At 42.3% G+C, this 18,075-nt stretch overlaps 1 protein-coding gene across 1 annotated transcript in view; it reads left to right on the plus strand.

The window, feature by feature from the left end:
* The first annotated feature begins 466 nt into the window (after positions 1–466).
* LOC149289293 (nuclear factor NF-kappa-B p105 subunit-like) overlaps positions 467–18,075 on the plus strand; it is a 44,402-nt gene continuing 26,793 nt past the window's right edge. The window contains exons 1-4 of the mRNA XM_089490709.1: positions 467–499; positions 3,362–3,437; positions 4,858–4,898; positions 5,513–5,611. Of these exons, the coding sequence (XP_089346835.1) occupies positions 467–499; positions 3,362–3,437; positions 4,858–4,898; positions 5,513–5,611 (249 nt within the window). The remainder of the gene's footprint in view (positions 500–3,361; positions 3,438–4,857; positions 4,899–5,512; positions 5,612–18,075) is intronic.

Here is an 18,075-nt window from a genome sequence, read left to right on the forward strand (position 1 = left end):
AATCTCCATTCAAATTAAGCAGCTGGCATAAATTATCCAATAAAGTGACCTCTGATTTCTTTAGTTATGCACCAGTTACATCTACAGTACTTAACTGGCATGTTCTAGTGAGTTTTTCTTGTGATTTCTAATGGCCATGTCTTGTCATGGCTAATTGTCCCCCAGGCTTTAAGATCTGTATCATTTTGTGCAACAATCAGTTTGCGTTTGCATGTCGATAAAGAAAGTTGGGGGTGCTGGCATTAAAGTCATGTTATTTATATAATGCCTAGGAACTAATGCTGCCCCTCCTCCTCTCCTGCTCCTTAAAAGAGGCAGGAATGGGGTGTGGCCATAATAAGGGGCGGGGTTAGCCATTTAAAGGGTCAGGTCCAGCTCCATGGTGGACTTTTGAAGAACTTGTCTTTGAAGCTTCACCTGTTTTCACAGTGGTTGAAACACTGTATGTTTGTTTTGTAGGTCACAGATGGCAAAAACCATGTTTGATATTGACGACCAGGTAAGATTCACCTAGTTACTTCTGTTTTAATTCTGCTTTGCTTCATATAGACATTCATGAGTATATGAATTTTACTTGACACCAAGAGTAGTACATATTCCTGTGAATTTTTTTACTAATGAAAAAAAAAATACGGCTAAGGCTGTCATACTTTCACACGGTGCATGTTAAAAAACAGGAAGTAACGTTTTATAATCGGTTATCTTGATTCAACTTTGAGCACTCAGAGATGTCATTCAGTTATATGTTTACTTATTTCCTGAATTCTGTAAGGCATCTAAACATGGCCGATTTTCATTTTTACGGATAGATCTGTTTTTCATTAAGATTAAGGTGACCAGGTTTTTTAAATTAGCAAATAGTAAAAAAACTATTGTATAAGCATATTTTCTTCAAACTAAATATGCTTTGTATTTGGTATGTGTTTATGAAGCAATTGTATGATATATATGTTATTTCTCACATTTTGTCCATAAAAAAAAAATACTTCTTAGAATCTTTTGGGCATGTCCAGATTAAGAGCATCATGGGCCTGATGCTGAGGATATTGGTGGACCTTTTTATGGAAATAAATAAAATAGACAGAATCTTAACTCCTCAGCATCCATGTGATAAAGATGACATCAGTGCTAGGCAGATAATATAGGACAGAATCTTATGTGATGGGATTGGGAGTACATCAGTACACAAAAAAAAAGTAATTATACATTTAGTGCCACTAATCCTTTTTAATAAAATATGCAGATTGAAATAGAATAAATAACACAATACCTTTTACTTTTCCTCTCACTGATTTCTGGGCCTAGAAAGTTTTGTCTTCTGAAGTGACTACAAATTCAAGAAGGTGTTTTATCTCTGTACGTAAAAAGTAAATAGTTAAAATTATTTCTACAGTAAGTAAAGTGCCAGGAAACACCAGGATAGGCTCTGCCACACTGACACCCAAACACACACATCAGGACAGGCTCTGCCACATTGACACCCAAACACACACGTACCAGGACAGGCTCTGCCACACCAACACCCAAACACACACACCAGGACAGGCTCTACCACACCAACACCCAAACACACACACCAGGACAGGCTCTGCCACACCAACACCCAAACACGCACACCAGGACAGGCTCTGCCACGCCGATACTCAAACACACACACCAGGACAAATTCTGCCACACCCACGCACACACCAGGACTGGCTCTGCCACACCAACACCCAAACCCACACAAACCAGGACTTGCTCTGCCCCTCCTCCTTTTGTATTTTTGCCCCCTGTGTATTGCCCCAGCCAGCATTATGTATTTATGCCCCCAGTCTGCCCCTCCCTTTAGTATTGATTTATGTAATGGCCCCAGCTGCCCCCCTTATGTATTGATTCTGCCAGGTAAAATGCTGCCCTGCAGTATGGGGGATGTATATCTGGCTAATTGGTTCTCTTTCATGAGTCTATACATCCCCCATAATCCAGGGCAGCATTCTATCTGTGCTGGTCAGCAATATGTAAACGTTATATGTGTCCTGGAAAACATGGCCGATATGGTCACCCTAATGCGCCGTCTGGTTTAGTATTGATTAATGTGATGCCCTCAGCGAGCAGCTCCTTGTAAATTAATGCCCCCACACGCTTGCATATTGCCCCCTTTAGTATCATGTCAGCCCTGGCACCAAGATTGCATTCACAGGACCTTCCCAACACCCATATTGGAAGCATAGGACTTGCCATCTTTGCCCCCAAACAGCCTGCATGTGGCATTCCAGCCTCAAACAACCTCCATGTGGCATCCTAGCCTCAAACATGCCCCCCTTACACATCCATGCTATCACACACATTAATTAATTTACTCATTCACAAACATTAATTCACTCATTCATATACTCATTTACAGATACTCATTCATTCACTTGTTCACAGATACTCATTTATTCACTCATTCATAGATACTCATTCCTTCATTCACGGATACTCATTCATTCCCTCAATCACGCATACTCGTTCATAGATCCTCCCCCGCTCCCTTACCTGACCTGCAGATCTTCTGGTGCGGCTTGCAGACTTTCCCAGGGGCCGCTGCTTCCCTCAAAGTGCACAGTGTGAGAGCCACTTCTCTTGTAGCGCCCAGGGGAAGCAGGAACAGAGCAGGGTCATGTGACGTCAATTGATGTGGCTCTGCTGGGTTCCTGCTTCCCCTGGGCAGTAGAAGAGACTTTGTTCGCACAGTGTGTGAGAGCAACACACAGGTAAGCAGTTGCGACTTGCTGCAGTTGTGGTTGCTGCAGGCTTTTGCCCTGCATTAAAGACAGCTCTGGGGGTCTTGCAGCCACATTGGCTACTTCAGTGCGCAGCTGGCCCACCGAGAAATTTCCTGGTGGGCCAGCCATGCCCTGACTGGGCCTATTTTCAGGTAGGGGCCTAGAGCTGCAGCTCCATCAGCACGTACGTTAATCTGGCCCTGCATCTGGGGAAGTCTGGTCACCCTAATTTAGATGTACATGCAAAGGGGCAATAACTAAACACAATTGTTCTAATGTGTTTATATTAAAGATGTGCTGTACAGTATGTGTATACAGTATACAGTATGTGTGCTATTCCGTTTGGCTAATTGTCCAAGTTGGTTCCAAGTTTTTTGTTTTTTTTTAAATACATGAATACCTTTTTAAACTCATCTCCCGTTATACCTTACTTGACCATCGTTTTTAATGTAAGTTTCCTCCCTCCTCTGTAGATTATATAATATTCATGGAATATCCATGAAGGGCAGTATTGTTACATAAAAATTATGGCATGATCATGCTGAGTGTTTTTTCACTGGAACAACGATTATTCTGCCAACATGCCCACATTCCCCATTTTCTCTTTACAGATGTTGGATCCCTTTTTGAGAGTGCCTGCATTTCATGATCAAATGCTGATGACTAGTGACTCACCAATGCAGACATGTAGAGGTACTGCTCTTATAATATGTTCATAGAAGTATCAGTGAGAATTTTCTAACCAAGAGTCAGTGAAGTGGTGTCCTTGGCTTTAAGGTTGTTGCTTATGGAAAAGGGTGTGCAGAAGAAATTGTTGAGCAATGGTGTTTCAATTCTAGGTGTGGTTTTAATGTTTTTCCTGGTGTGTGGATGTTATATATATATATATATATATTATATGTGTGTATGTTTTAGAAAGACAACTTCTCAGCGGTATAAAGAGAATTAAATATACAGTTTATCCCCAATATAAAGCATGTTACTTCATTTGTATTACAGGGAAACCTACCCAGGGCCGCCTTTATAATTTATTGGACCCTGGGAAAGCATTTGCTTAGCCCCCCCCCCCACTCCTTGGCATACAATCACTCCCTCCACTCCAAAACCAAAAAAAAACCACCAAAAAAAACAAAAAGTACTCACCGAACTGACACTTCAGATTATGAGTAAGCTCTCAGAGTCAGGTCGCCCCCCCCCACACACACACAAACAGGCTCCCTGTGGGAAAACCCAAACACCCTCCCTGTGCCATTTTTGCCCCCCACTTATACATCCATGTTATCACACACATACTTATTCATTCACTCATTCACAGATACTCATTCAATTACCCGTTCACAAAAACACATTCATTCACTCACACATACTCTTCACACTCATATACATTTTCTGTGCCGCTTACAGACTTCCGCAGGGGCCGCTGCTTGCGTCTGGATTGCTCGCACACTGTGTGAACAACTTCTCTTTTACTGCCCAGGGGAAGCAGGGTCATGTGAAGTAACATAACGTGGCTCTTCTGGGTTCTAGAGGACTGCATTGGGAGGCGGGTCCCGCGGGACCCACCAAAAAACTTGCAGGCGCGGGCGGTCTTGCTGGGGCTGCGGGAGCGGGCGGTCAGGCACTATACCTGCGGGTCCCGGTAATCCCGCGCAGTCCCGCAAGGCTGCCTTCTCGCTGCTCCTTTACAGTGTCTCCTATCTTGCTCTGCCCAGGAACAAAACGGAGTCACGTGATATGACGTCCCTTCTTGTGACTCCGCCTTGTTCCTGTGAGGGAACAACTCGAGGGCAGCCGCGCGGGACTGCGCGGGAAATCAGGTAAAGAGGCGGGCGTGATTGGCCACAAATGTGGTGGGAGCAGGCGGGATTGGCCACAAATGTGGCGGGAGCGGACGGAAGCGGGACACCCACATTGCGGGAGCGGGATTAAAAAAGCAGTCCCGCGCAGCGCTCTACAGGTTTCCTGCATCCTCTGTGCAGTACAAGAGAAGTGTCGCAGACAGTGTTCCAACCCCCGAGACCGTTGCTGCTGCCCCTTGTTAAAGAAAGCCCTGGAATTATCTGCTTTTTAATTGTTCTAACAATCCCCTGTGTCCTTTTCTTTGTAGTGGATGGACCATACATTGAAATCTTAGAGCAACCTAAACAGGTATTGAGAAAAATCAAATAATTACCTTTAGCATTAAGGTTTACTCTGTCACTTATGGATAGCGTGGTTCATTATGGCCCCAACTATACCCTATATGTTTTGATTTTTTTGGTTTATACTCAGGGTTTGAAATGTGTCAGAAGTCTTTGTGGATGGGTGAGTTAGGAATCAAAGATGGTTATGGGGCAGCACACTTTAGAGTGAAGGCTTTTTGAAATATAATAATATACACCGATCAGCCATAACATTATGACCACAGACAGGTGAAGTGAATAACTGATAATAATAAGTGATAATTTTGTTAACTTTTTACCTGTCAGTTGGTGCGATATATAAGGCAGCAAGTGAGCATTCACAACTTAAAAGTTGATGTATTAGAAGTATTAATATAATAATATAAATAATAAATTATTAAACTAAATTAAATTATTACTAAATAAAAATACAGGGATTTAAGTGTTTATATTTTTTGTTCTTTTACCAGACCATATTTTTAATGAGCAGTCAGGATGAGTGTTTTATTATTTCCATTGTGATTTCTCCAGAATTGCTTTTTTACACAGATTGTTAATTATTTTTATTATCTTGGCTAACTGCACTGTTTTTCTGTTCAGAGGGGTTTCCGTTTTCGGTATGTGTGTGAAGGTCCATCACATGGCGGATTGCCTGGTGCCTCCAGTGAAAAGAACAAAAAATCCTATCCACAGATAAAGGTTTGTTTTTTCAATAGTTTAAATATGACTCACAGAAACAGATGATTCTATTTTCTTGGTCACTCCTCAGCGTAAGCTTGCTCCAGCATGGAGTCATGACCTAATACCGGACATTGCTTGGAAAAAGAATAGCTGAATAAAATGAGCCTATGAATATTTATGTGTCAAGCTTTTGGACATCTGTTCTCCGGTGTATATAGGAAATTCTGTGATGAAAGTGTTTGCAAACAGTTACAAAACCGCTTTACTTGTTCAGCTGAATTCTTCATAGAGAATGACTATAAGTAACAGCCTGAGTCGGCTGTGCTATGAGACACCCTCATGAATGCTTAGTAGATGATGTTCTACCATCACATTTTAAGTGATAGGCTGTGCACCTTTTCACACTCCCCAGAGTGGCTAGATGTTATAAAAGATAATAATAATTAAGGTCAGGAGACTGTGATGGCCACTCAAGAACTTTCACCTTTTTCTGCTGTAACTACTGGAGGGTCAACTTGGCCTTGTGCTTAGGGTCACTGTCATGTTGGAAAGTCCAAGAGCATCCCATGCGCAGCTTTTGTGCGGAAGAATGCAAATTGCCAGTATTTTCTGATAACATGCTGCATTCATCTTGCCATCAATTTTCACAAGATTCCCGGTGCCTTTAGAGCTCACCCCCACCCCAAAACATCAGTGAGCCACCATCATGCTTCACAGCGGGCAGGGTATTCGTCTTTGTGCTATAGGCCTTGTGGAACCCTCTCCAAACATAGTGCTTATGGTTGTGACCATAAAGCTCTATTTTGATCTCGTCACTCCGAATTAGTGTGCCAGAAGCTGTGAGGCGTGTCAGGGTATTGTCGGGGCATATTGTAACCAGACTTTTTGTGTGGCTTTGGCGCAGTAAAGGCTTCTTTCTGGCAACTCGACAATGCAGCTCATTGTTGTTCAAATATTGTCTTATTGTGCTCCTTGAAACAACCACAATGTCTTTTTCCAGAGCACCCTGTATTTCTCCTGAGGTTACCTGTGCGTTTTTCTTTGTATCCCGAACAATTCTTCCGGCAGTTGTGACTAAAATCTCTCTTGGTCTTCCTGACTTTGACTTGGTATCAAGAGACCCCTGAATTTTCCATCTTTATAAAGTTCCATTACTTTGTTACGCAGGTTTTTTGACAGTTCTTTTCTCCTCCCCATGGCTCAGTATCTAGCCTGTTCAGTGCATCCATGTGAGAGACAACAAACTCTCAAGGACTATTAATACACAGACACTAATTTTAATTTAAAAACCCACAGGTTTGGGAAATTAAACTTTAATTGCCATTTTAACCTGCTGGTGTCACCTTGTGTGTCTGTAACCAGGACAAACATTCAAGGGTATGTAAAATTTTGATCAGGGCCATTTGGGTGATATCTGTTATCATTATGATTTAAAAAGGAGCCAAACAAATATGTGATAATAAATAGCTTTATATGATCACTAGCTTTAGAGAAAAGACTTTATTTGCATGATCAGTCATATTTTCAAAATCAATGCCAACATTTCACAATTTCTGCCAGGGTATGCAAACTTTTGGGCACAACTGTACCTAAAGTGATCCCCTTTATTTTTACCTCTTGTGAACATGGTCAGCACTGGTCCTTGGCCAGCCAGTAACTGTACAGGTGTCAGGTGTAGACTTCACAGGGGGTTGTTTTGTTTCATATTTCATTTGTCCTGAAGTTTGGATAAAACAATGCAAAATACAGGGCCAACCAAGCTCACCAAGGTGGGGCCCTCCAAATGTATAGTGGTGTTCATTAGCTTAGACCACATTAGCCTTACAATCTTTCCTGTTTCAGTGAAGTTTTACTTTACTGAGATTGTGGATCAGCCACCCATCAGACATGGTAGAGGCTAATACAGTAAGGGAATTTAAACATGCATGGCATAGGCATAAAGCTATCCTGAATCTAACACAAAACTGATTAAGACCTGAGTCTTGCATCAGGAAAATTGGCAGACTAGATGGGATGAACGATTCTTATCTGCCTTCAAATCCTATGTTTCTATGAATAAACTTTTTCTTACTTTACATCTTGAACCAATATGGATAATAGTAATAAATAAGTAAGGTGTTGTTAAACCGGTTTTCTTGCGCTTACTTTGTTACCCAGGATCCTCCAGTTTACACAGGGAAAACTCTGTTGCAATAAAATATTTGGTTTCACTAAACCCATCATTTCTACCATGAATCATTTTCCTCACATATGATTTATGGTTTTCAATAATTTGACATACAACCAAAAGGAATCAATGTTCTAAAATGTTCAAATGTATAATATATCTTACCAAGCTGACACACAGTACGTTTAAGAAAGGTTTAAGAAGGTTTCACAATTATATCTTTGTTTATATATCCCTGCCAGTCCAAGGGCTGATGCATCACATTTTTTCAGCAAAAAATAATTAGCTTTAAAGTGAGAATCTATGTGAGCTATGTATGAAAAGTTATTCTAGTGTAAAATTTGGAAAGTGATCTTATCACCATAGTAACTACTGTTGATTGGAATAATCCATTTGGTTGCTATGGTTATTAGACAACTATTCCAACTTTGCACCAGAATTCCTTGTTTAAGTCAATATCTTGTCATTACATAGTGTTACGTATGGGTTTTACGGCTGTAATACCCATTATAGTTTTATTTTTAGAACATGTTCTTTGTGGTTTTTCTTTTTTTGTGGTTCTTTGTGGTAGTTTTCACACCATGCTTCCAGAAATATCTATGTTCCCCCAGAATTAACATCTGCTTTCACTCAAACCACTTTAAGGTTACGTGAAATCTGTGATTTGCTCACACAATAACAGAAATTAGAATACTTTGTTTTTGTATTTTGGTATTTTAAAGGCGTATTGTGTTTTCTAAGATAGCTTGTTGTGACTTGTTGATTAATTATTTGACTATCCCATAATACATTTTACATTATATTGCAACATTCCTTGTAATAATAAAAATATAATATTAACACTAATGTCCTAATAAGTCCTCCAGTACAGTAGCCAACAGTGCCCACACCAGTTGTGCTTTCTAGACAGAGCTGGTGTCACTAGGACTGCTATGTGCACAGACTATGCAAGTCCTGCCCTAGTGCTTTTTCCCCTAGTGGGGTTGAACCCTTCCAGCATTTGTTTTGCATGATGGCATTTAAGAAGCAGGATAATGGACCATCATCAAAAAGGAGCCAAGCTCTTCCTCTAATCTAATTTCTCTTTCTTTCTTTCTTTCTTTCTTTCATCTTGAATTCCCTCTTGCCAAATATGTAACTGCCCCTTATAAATGATGAGAACCCTGTTAGGGCAGTAAGAAGGAGGGACTCCAGTCCTCTATTCTTTATTGAGCCTGTGTATAGAATTTGTACGGGCTTACGGAACAGATTATGGGCATGGACAAATCCACGCATGGTCCATATGGCAGCCATGTTTGTGGCTGGCTAATTGGCACTTTCAAACTTCCAATAATTAGTTTTAAAAAAAAATATATATCTTAGCAAGATGGGTTTCTATGCACACCTAAGTATTATACATTATAACATTATAACATTTGATCTCGAGTCTCCGTGTGCAGCGCCCAAAGCCATAGGCTTCAAGTGATTTCTTCATTCCCTAACCGTTTTCCTTCTACGTGCATGGGACGTTCTCTGGTATGATAAACATGAATTTAAAAGTGGCTGTTTTCCCACATGCCCCATGCACAATGACAAACTAGGAGGAAAGTGATCATATAGTTAAATGTTTTTCTTGTGAACTTCAACTTTTAGCAGTGTGGACCTACTTTTCTCTACAAAACAGGAAGGAGACACCAATACTAAGTAAATACAGCAAATATTGCAATTTGGGGCATCTTTTAAGCACACTGTTAACTATAACTAATGTCTAGTCTAGCTAATTTGTGATTACATACTGTATTTTCCTCAGCAATTGCTTCTTGTGTGTATGTGTATATACAATTATAGTATAACAGTTTTAAAAGGCTAATAATACTTTCTCCTCTTACTGGTAGTTTAAGAATAAGTATTGTGAAAGTATTGTGACATTTGGTGTTAATTAAGTTAACCATACTTACACTTAGAAACACCCTGGCATCAGTGGTAGTTGTGTATATTTAGATGCTGGAATTTCCCATTGTATAGCTTTAATTTTACAATAATGGCATTAACAATAATGTTGTTCAGCTGGGCCACTGCCAATTCTGTATCCATTCAAGAAGGTCTAGCTACTGTCTTGCGGTACTGGCAATTCCCTGATTTCAGTTTAATAGTGCACTCATTTTAATAAACTCACTAGCAGCTAGGTTTTTTTTTTAAAAGAATCACTATCAAATCTCATCCATGTGATAATATATATAAAAATTAAATGTGGGTAATGGCAACTCACTCTTTTTTACTACTGCTCATAGAATCTACTTGGGGTTAAGACCCTTAGGGTAACTGTGCTCTTCCCTTTATAGATCTACTGTATTTTCGTGAATATAAGACATTTTTTTCAAAGAAAATACTCTGATATACTCGTCTTATATTCGAGGACGTCTTATAATCAGACCTCAAATAGATGTCTGCCTATAAGACTAAGATCCAGATTCCCTGGATCCAGTTTTCACCACTCTGTGTCTCTGACAGCAGAAGACCAGTAAGCTCCCTATTGGTTGCTGTCTGTATTTCGCCACCCACCTGTGCTGCTGCCGATTATCTTTCAAGATCTACCGTGGTCTTTCCAGCTTATTCTTCCATCTGGCCTGTTTTCTTCGTCTCAACCGGACATCCAAAAAAAGCAGACAGTAACCTCCCTCCACAGACCCTGCAGGCCTGATCCATCTGTCCACCACCATTCCGCTGACTAGGTTCTGCTCCTTGGATTCACACAGAGAGTGTGAATAAGAGCGAGACCTCTGGTTTAAAAGCGTTCTACGTTTCGTACTTTTTGTATCTGCAAAGGTTGGTTTGTTTGGTCTCTCATACTTCCCTTTGATGCCAATTCAGTGAGGTTGACAGTACCTATCCTGTAAATCAAGAATGCCTAATTTCTACACAAGAACTAGTTCTGACCCGCAATATGCAATTTTGTTTTTTTTATGAGGATCATAAGAACTTGCACTAATTCAGAGTGATTTGTTAATCTAGTTGAGCAATACTCAAAAATTGCTGTAAACATTCACACATGAACATGTGAATTCTTTAAGGGTGTGTCTATATATATACACATACATAACTGAAAGAATATGCCTGAGAACACAGATTTATTTTACTTACAAACCAGGTTGCTGCGACCTTCATTTAAAAAGAAATGCTGTGGTCAAGAAACATCCTGATAGTTAACAGTATCACCTGACAAAGACTTACTAATAAAAATATTGTTTCACGTGGTCGCATTAATATCACATCTATTAAAAGATGTCTAACAATCCTTAATGTTTTTAGTGATACCGCCATCTTGTCCCAGTATCTCTCTTTGTCCATAACCCCCTTAATTACTGTGACTTTTTCCTAATCGAGATTTTTGTAGGGAAAGCTTAATTCTAGGCTGTTATCATGTGAAACATAGAGAACACTGATAAACCAAAAGGTTTTTGCCATTGCAGCTGAAAAATAACTTTCTGTTCCTTTTTATGTGTTCAAAACTTTGCAGGAAAGAATACAATTGCAGATGCGTATAGGTTTCTTTGCTTAGAGGAAATGTCTGGTTCCCCAAAAGTGTTTTTGTATTTTTAATGCATATCAGCATTTATATATATATATATATATATATATATATATATATATAATATATATATATATAAAAATCAGTTTCCCACCAGTGCAGGCATTCACTTATCAGAGAAAATTAGACAGCTGACTGGGTGCCTTTACATAAAGTTTATCTACGTACGCTTGAATATGCCCAGTAGCACTCTCATTCTTCTCAACAGACGTAGCACCAGGCAGTCACATCTATGTAAGTAAAACATTGCTCGGAAAGCTTATTTAACTCTACATCTTTTGCTACGTTCATCCAATAAATGGATTAATTTTCGCCTTAACATGCCTTACTCAAAGCTAGTAAGTAATGAAAATAGTTTGTTTTTTTAGAATACAACACTATGCATTTCGGAAACACTTATTCTTGGTTTTCACACAATATTGTAGAAGATAATTTTCCAGGTTGATCCCTTTAGTGGAGACCTTTCCTAGGAGCTGGATTTGACACAAATGAGCTACCAGGTGGTATACCCAAATTTAGACGTTCAGAACAACTACTTATATATACTTAAATATATTTTGTACTAAACTTCTCAAAGCTTTGGGCCTAGACTAAATTAACATGTCATTTAAGCTGAGCTGAACCTGGCTACTTTCTAGCTAGCTGCTATGCTTTTTTGTTTTTGTATAAAATGTTACTCACTTTGGCCACTTAGCCTTTAAGTACAGTAATTAGTACAAGATGACCTCAGTTTCTCCCATATGCTATTCCCCATCTCATTGAGCAGGGGAAATGAGATAGGGGGTATAGATGGGCTCTGTACCCTCCAATGTTATTTAATTATTCATTCAGTCGAGCCTCTGTAAGTAGAGTGCAAATGCAAATTACCTTTTGTGGATCTGCAAGATGGACTTCAGCCTAACCTGTGCAGGTTGGTTGCTGCAAACTCCCATGTTTGTTTGTATGTACTCTCATGTTAGTGAGTAGACATGCCCAATTATTAGACAGCCTGTGGAATCTTCACAAAAATACATAAATATGAGTGCGGTCAAGTTGACCAAAAACCTTTAAAGCTCAATAATAATTTCAGGGGGTGAACATTTCAGTCTTCCTGAAAACTCTACCCTTGTATTTTTGTGTATACTGTTGTGAAAAGTTAGTCTAGTTATGGACTCCTTGCTGATAGGTCTCTTGCGTTTCTGGTGGCTCGTGTATAATTAGCAGAACTGCTTATGCAAGTTTAATTAGTTTGATGTAGTGGCACCAGTGAGCAAAAAGTATTTGCGGTACTCCTCATTTGGCATATACCATAAAGTAAGCTAGTAAGTTTTAAACAGGGATATATTGTGTCTAAATCCAAAGCTGCAATGATGTGAAATTAAGCAATATTTTATAAAGAACAATCATCAGCAATCAAGCCAATGCATGCAAATGCATACATTAAATAAGCATGATACCTTATGCTATGTTTGGGCCAAACATTACATGCTTACCTGCCATGCCAATGCTCTACCTTAGGGGTCGACAAATTTGGTTTGGATCTAGGAGCCAGACAGAAAATGAAGGATCACATTTTTTTACCCCATTCATGTTTTTATTTTATTTTCATTTATTTAAAGTTTAACCACTAACTGATATAAGGGGGAGATTTTAAAACAAACATTGATTTGTTTATAAAGAAAACAAATATTATGTCTTTTGAAAATATAATATCATCAGCAATATGTTATGTATTAATATTTTTAACTCCTTGTACTGTTAAATATTGTGTGTGACATTACATTCATTATAAATTAATAATGACACATGATCTATTCTTCCCTGAGTCAAACAGAATATTTGGGGGCAGTATTTAAAAGGTTAAATATATTAGCATATACAAGTACTTTGGGGAATCCACCCCTGGCTTAGTAAATAATGATAGCAGTTATGCTGTGACACTATCAATGTCTTGCTCAGTATATAGTGGTAGGAGTTATGCTGTAACATCATAGATGTCTGGTTCTGTATATAATGATAGCAGTTATGTTGTACCACCATCAATGTCTGGCTCAGTATATAGTGATAGGAGTTATGCTGTACTTAATTTATTTTAGTTAATATTTTTTTCTAGTTTCTTTCCAATTGACAGAGGTTACAAATTTGTGCAATAAATATTCTTGCCAACATAATTTTTTTTGTGGGTGTCTTCACATATTATAGTGGGGGGTTGGCACACACAGGATCCGTCTTTATATAAGCATCTCCAATATGGACCATAGACACGATAAATGCCAGCAAGCGACCTCAGATCACACAGAAATGAATCTCCCATGGCGCCACAGTGCCAATAAAATTAGATTTTAATCTGCTCAGCACACAATGGGTTAACACACTGGGGCAAAGTTAACCCCATTCATGTGAAATCTGATATGCCCTTTCCTACTCCTGGTGCCTGATGCTCCGATGTCCTGGCTACTGCTCGTTGGGTGCTCTCAGCCCAACTGAGACATACAGGAAAGGTTTCAATGCAGCGTTGTACTTTGCATTGTATAACTTTACAATTGAAGTGCACCCAGGCGCCCACGTTACACGGCCCTGAGAGACAGCAGCAGACAGCTTACATGCTGTGCAGACAGGCCTGAGAAAGAACAGGGGTTAGTTGTGTGAGGGGCAAACGAATAGGATTAGCGGAACGGAGAACCAAAGACCCAGAGAGGGTCCATTCGGTCTGAGGTGTGCCATGACCGACGTACCAGGTAGGCCTATAGAGGGCCACCCCGTAAATAGAAATGAACGAAAGGATAGAGGAGAAAAGAGGAAATAAAAGGAAGGAAATTAAAAGGGGGGGGCAAGGGAGGGCAACGTTAGGAGCTGTAACGTAGCTGTGGACAGGAGAGGCGTTGGTTAAATAACCATAGCCCCTCCCACAACTACAGGCTAATATACATCAGCCTTCACATTTGTGTGAGGGGCAAACGAATAGGATTAGCGGAACGGAGAACCAAAGACCCAGAGAGGGTCCATTCGGTCTGAGGTGTGCCATGACCGACGTACCAGGTAGGCCTATAGAGGGCAAAAAGAAGACGACAAAGTTAGTCGTACCATAACATGACAATATGAATGACCAAGCTTATAGAGCGAGTGACGTGAAGGCTTTACGCATTCCCGAGATTGGTTGTGAGATATAAAGAAGGAAACACGAGGAGTTCCATCTGCCTAGCTTTTAATCACCTGGGCTGGAACTTATACTTAGACGCTGCCCCGATTACACGAGTGGGTTAAGGCCAATCCTGGTACGCAATAACCTAATATATCTGATAAACATGACTGACGACAGCGGCTCCCTGGGGAAGGGCAAAAGAAGACTGGCTTTCGGTTTCCCAGTCAAAAACCAACAACAAGGCTCCCAGGACTGCAACTGGGCACCAAACTGAGTCGGTAAGAAAAAAAAACGTAATTCGTGTACTTGGCCGGACCGATTCGTTTTCGTATGACCGAGGGACAGAACGAAATGATCAGCAACAGAACACAAGTCCGAGACTTCAGAGATGTCAAAGAATAAAGCGTAATGGCCAGTACCTTCGGTCGCATGAACCAACGAAGGCTGACTTACCGTCCCAGTAAAATAAGGACTGCAACTGGGCACCCGGGGACATTGGTAGGAAGAAACAGTGTACTCGGACCGGATTAATTCGTTTCGTATGACCGAGTGACAGCTCGTAATGATCAGAAGAACCGAAGCTGAATTAAGGACCGTAGCCAGCTCACCAAGCTGCCTGTATCCGAAAAAAATACATGGAAACTTAAGCACTATACATGTACCAGGACTAAACAGGATGTCCATTAACATTAGCAAAGCTCTTACTCGCCATCCATTGGTGAATTACCGGGGGACTTCACTGGCTTGACCTTGCAGACCTCTAATACGTTATATCCGGGTGAGAAGAAACCAGAGAGGTTCTTTAGAACTACAATATTGATCTTCTGTTAGGAAAAGCTTCATCGCTAAGTGAAAAGGCTTAACCGTGCTCACCGTGAACTAATAGCGGATACGGTCAGATTGTCAGCTCTGAGGGACAGTTTGCGTATAATCGTCAATGTGTGAATATGAGTGGATGATGACAGCCGCTGAGCGAGACCAGAAGGCTCACACTGGATCCTTTCTCTAAACGTCCCACTCACTGGAGCTAGAGCCTGAGAAGCAGACATGTAACGGACTCATGGACATGGAGCCTGAGAAGCAGACACGTAACGGACTCACGGACGCGGAGAAGCAGACACGTAACGGACTCACGGACGCGGAGAAGCAGACACGTAACGGACTCACGGACGCGGAGAAGCAGACACGTAACGGACTCACGGACGCGGAGAAGCAGACACGTAACGGACTCACGGACGCGGAGAAGCAGACACGTAACGGGCTCACGGACGCGGAGCAGACACGTAACGGACTCACGGACGCGGAGAAGCAGACACGTAACGGACTCACGGACGCGGAGAAGCAGACACGTAACGGACTCACAGACGCGGAGAAGCAGACACGTAACGGACTCACGGACGCGGAGAAGCAGACACGTAACAGACTCACGGACGCGGAGAAGCAGACACGTAACGGACTCACGGACGCGGAGAAGCAGACACGTAACGGACTCACGGACGCGGAGAAGCAGACACGTAACGGACTCACGGACGCGGAGAAGCAGACACGTAACGGACTCACAGACGCGGAGAAGCAGACACGTAACGGACTCACGGACGCGGAGAAGCAGACACGTAACAGACTCACGGACGCGGAGAAGCAGACACGTAACGGACTCACGGACGCGGAGAAGCAGACACGTAACGGACTCACGGACGCGGAGAAGCAGACACGTAACGGACTCACGGACGCGGAGAAGCAGACACGTAACGGACTCACGGACGCGGAGAAGCAGACACGTAACAGACTCACGGACGCGGAGAAGCAGACACGTAACGGACTCACGGACGCGGAGAAGCAGACACGTAACGGACTCACGGACGCGGAGAAGCAGACACGTAACAGACTCACGGACGCGGAGAAGCAGACACGTAACGGACTCACGGACGCGGAGAAGCAGACACGTACCGGACGCGGAGAAGCAGACACGTACCGGACTCACGGACGCGGAGAAGCAGACACGTACCGGACTCACGGACGCGGAGAAGCAGACACGTACCGGACTCACGGACGCGGAGAAGCAGACACGTACCGGACTCACGGACGCGGAGAAGCAGACACGTAACGGACTCACGGACGCGGAGAAGCAGACACGTAACAGACTCACGGACGCGGAGAAGCAGACACGTAACAGACTCACGGACGCGGAGAAGCAGACACGTAACGGACTCACGGACGCGGAGAAGCAGACACGTAACGGACTCACGGACGCGGGGAAGCAGACACGTAACGGACTCACGGACGCGGAGCCTGAGAAGCAGCCATGTAACGGACTCACAGACGTGGAGCCTGAGAAGCAGCCATGTAACGGACTCGCAGACGTGGAGCCTGAGAAGCAGCCATGTAACAGATTCACAGACATGGAGAGACAACCATGATCTTAACCCCCCCCCCCCCCCCCATTGACTCTTGCCTGAATACCCACAGCGGCGCATTTAAAGGAAAACTCATCAGCCGGAATAAGGGAAACTATGCTAAAGCTCGTATGGGAAATAAGGGGCAGGGAGCTTCTTGAGGTACAGCCATAATACCTGTAAAGGAACCAAATGCTAAACCCTAATCTGGAATTACGGGGAGGGATGAAAAACAGCAGCTTCTCTTAAAACCGGATTCCACACTTAATAGGAGATAGACATTGCTTGAGGGGCACATCGCTTTGGTAGGGCCCAATGGCATCCCTGCAAATATGACGTAGCATGAATAGACTAACATGGCAACCAGTGGTGGCAGGGCCTGCAGGAGAGGAAGGGGGCAGGCCTGCCGGTGCAAGATGGGCTTCCAAAATTGGCTAATCTCTCGTAAATTAAGGAGACCGATGCCACCCACTAGTGAGGTGAGCATGTCCCTCATTGCGCCCTGTCCACAAAGCTAGATTGTGGCGGGCTGGATCTATGAGGAGGAGACGGGACAAGCAAACGGTGGGTAGAAAAATTCCGCTATGCTGGCCGAGGCAGAGAAAGTAATGTATCACCTTGTTAATACAGCCATCGATTTAGCAACAGACTGAGCATGGAGGGAATGTGAGGTGGCAAAGTCTGACCCAGGAGCGTGTGAACAGGGAATGGAGGACCTCTCTTCTTGATCGGATAGGAATGACAAGTCTATGCAACGGAACCTTGACATATACCCCGGACCTAAATCTGAACTAACTGAATATCTAACCGAGCTCCGCGCTGGAGCGGGATGAAACGTAGAGGGAGGCCTAATTAACTAACAGTGAGGCACGAAAACTAGCTCGTGGGACGTAACCTCCAAGCGAGGAGGGGAGATTGCCTCGGGGTGGGGCGGGGGGGGGGCCAACTGCCTAGTTCAAGGAGGCAGTCTATCTAAGCGGGGACGTAACGAGGTCTCGAGAATATTGCCTCCTATCTGACTCACTAAACCTGACACTCTACGGTTAGCAACCCCCTGGAACATCTGTTTCTTCCAATTATTGGAAAAGGGGCCCGGTTGTAATGACTGGAACCGACCTGCCGGTAATCTAATTATAGGAATGGGAAACCAGACTGTGAGATAAAACAGAGTACCTCAATAATAACGTGAGCTGTAATCGTGTAAAGCAACGTGAAGAAAAAATTGAGCGGGAC

The sequence above is a fragment of the Sceloporus occidentalis genome, unplaced genomic scaffold (genome assembly GCF_023333645.1).
Source record: "Sceloporus occidentalis isolate IW3139 unplaced genomic scaffold, rSceOcc1.0.p SCAF_46, whole genome shotgun sequence".
Classification (NCBI taxonomy): Eukaryota; Metazoa; Chordata; class Lepidosauria; order Squamata; family Phrynosomatidae; genus Sceloporus; species Sceloporus occidentalis.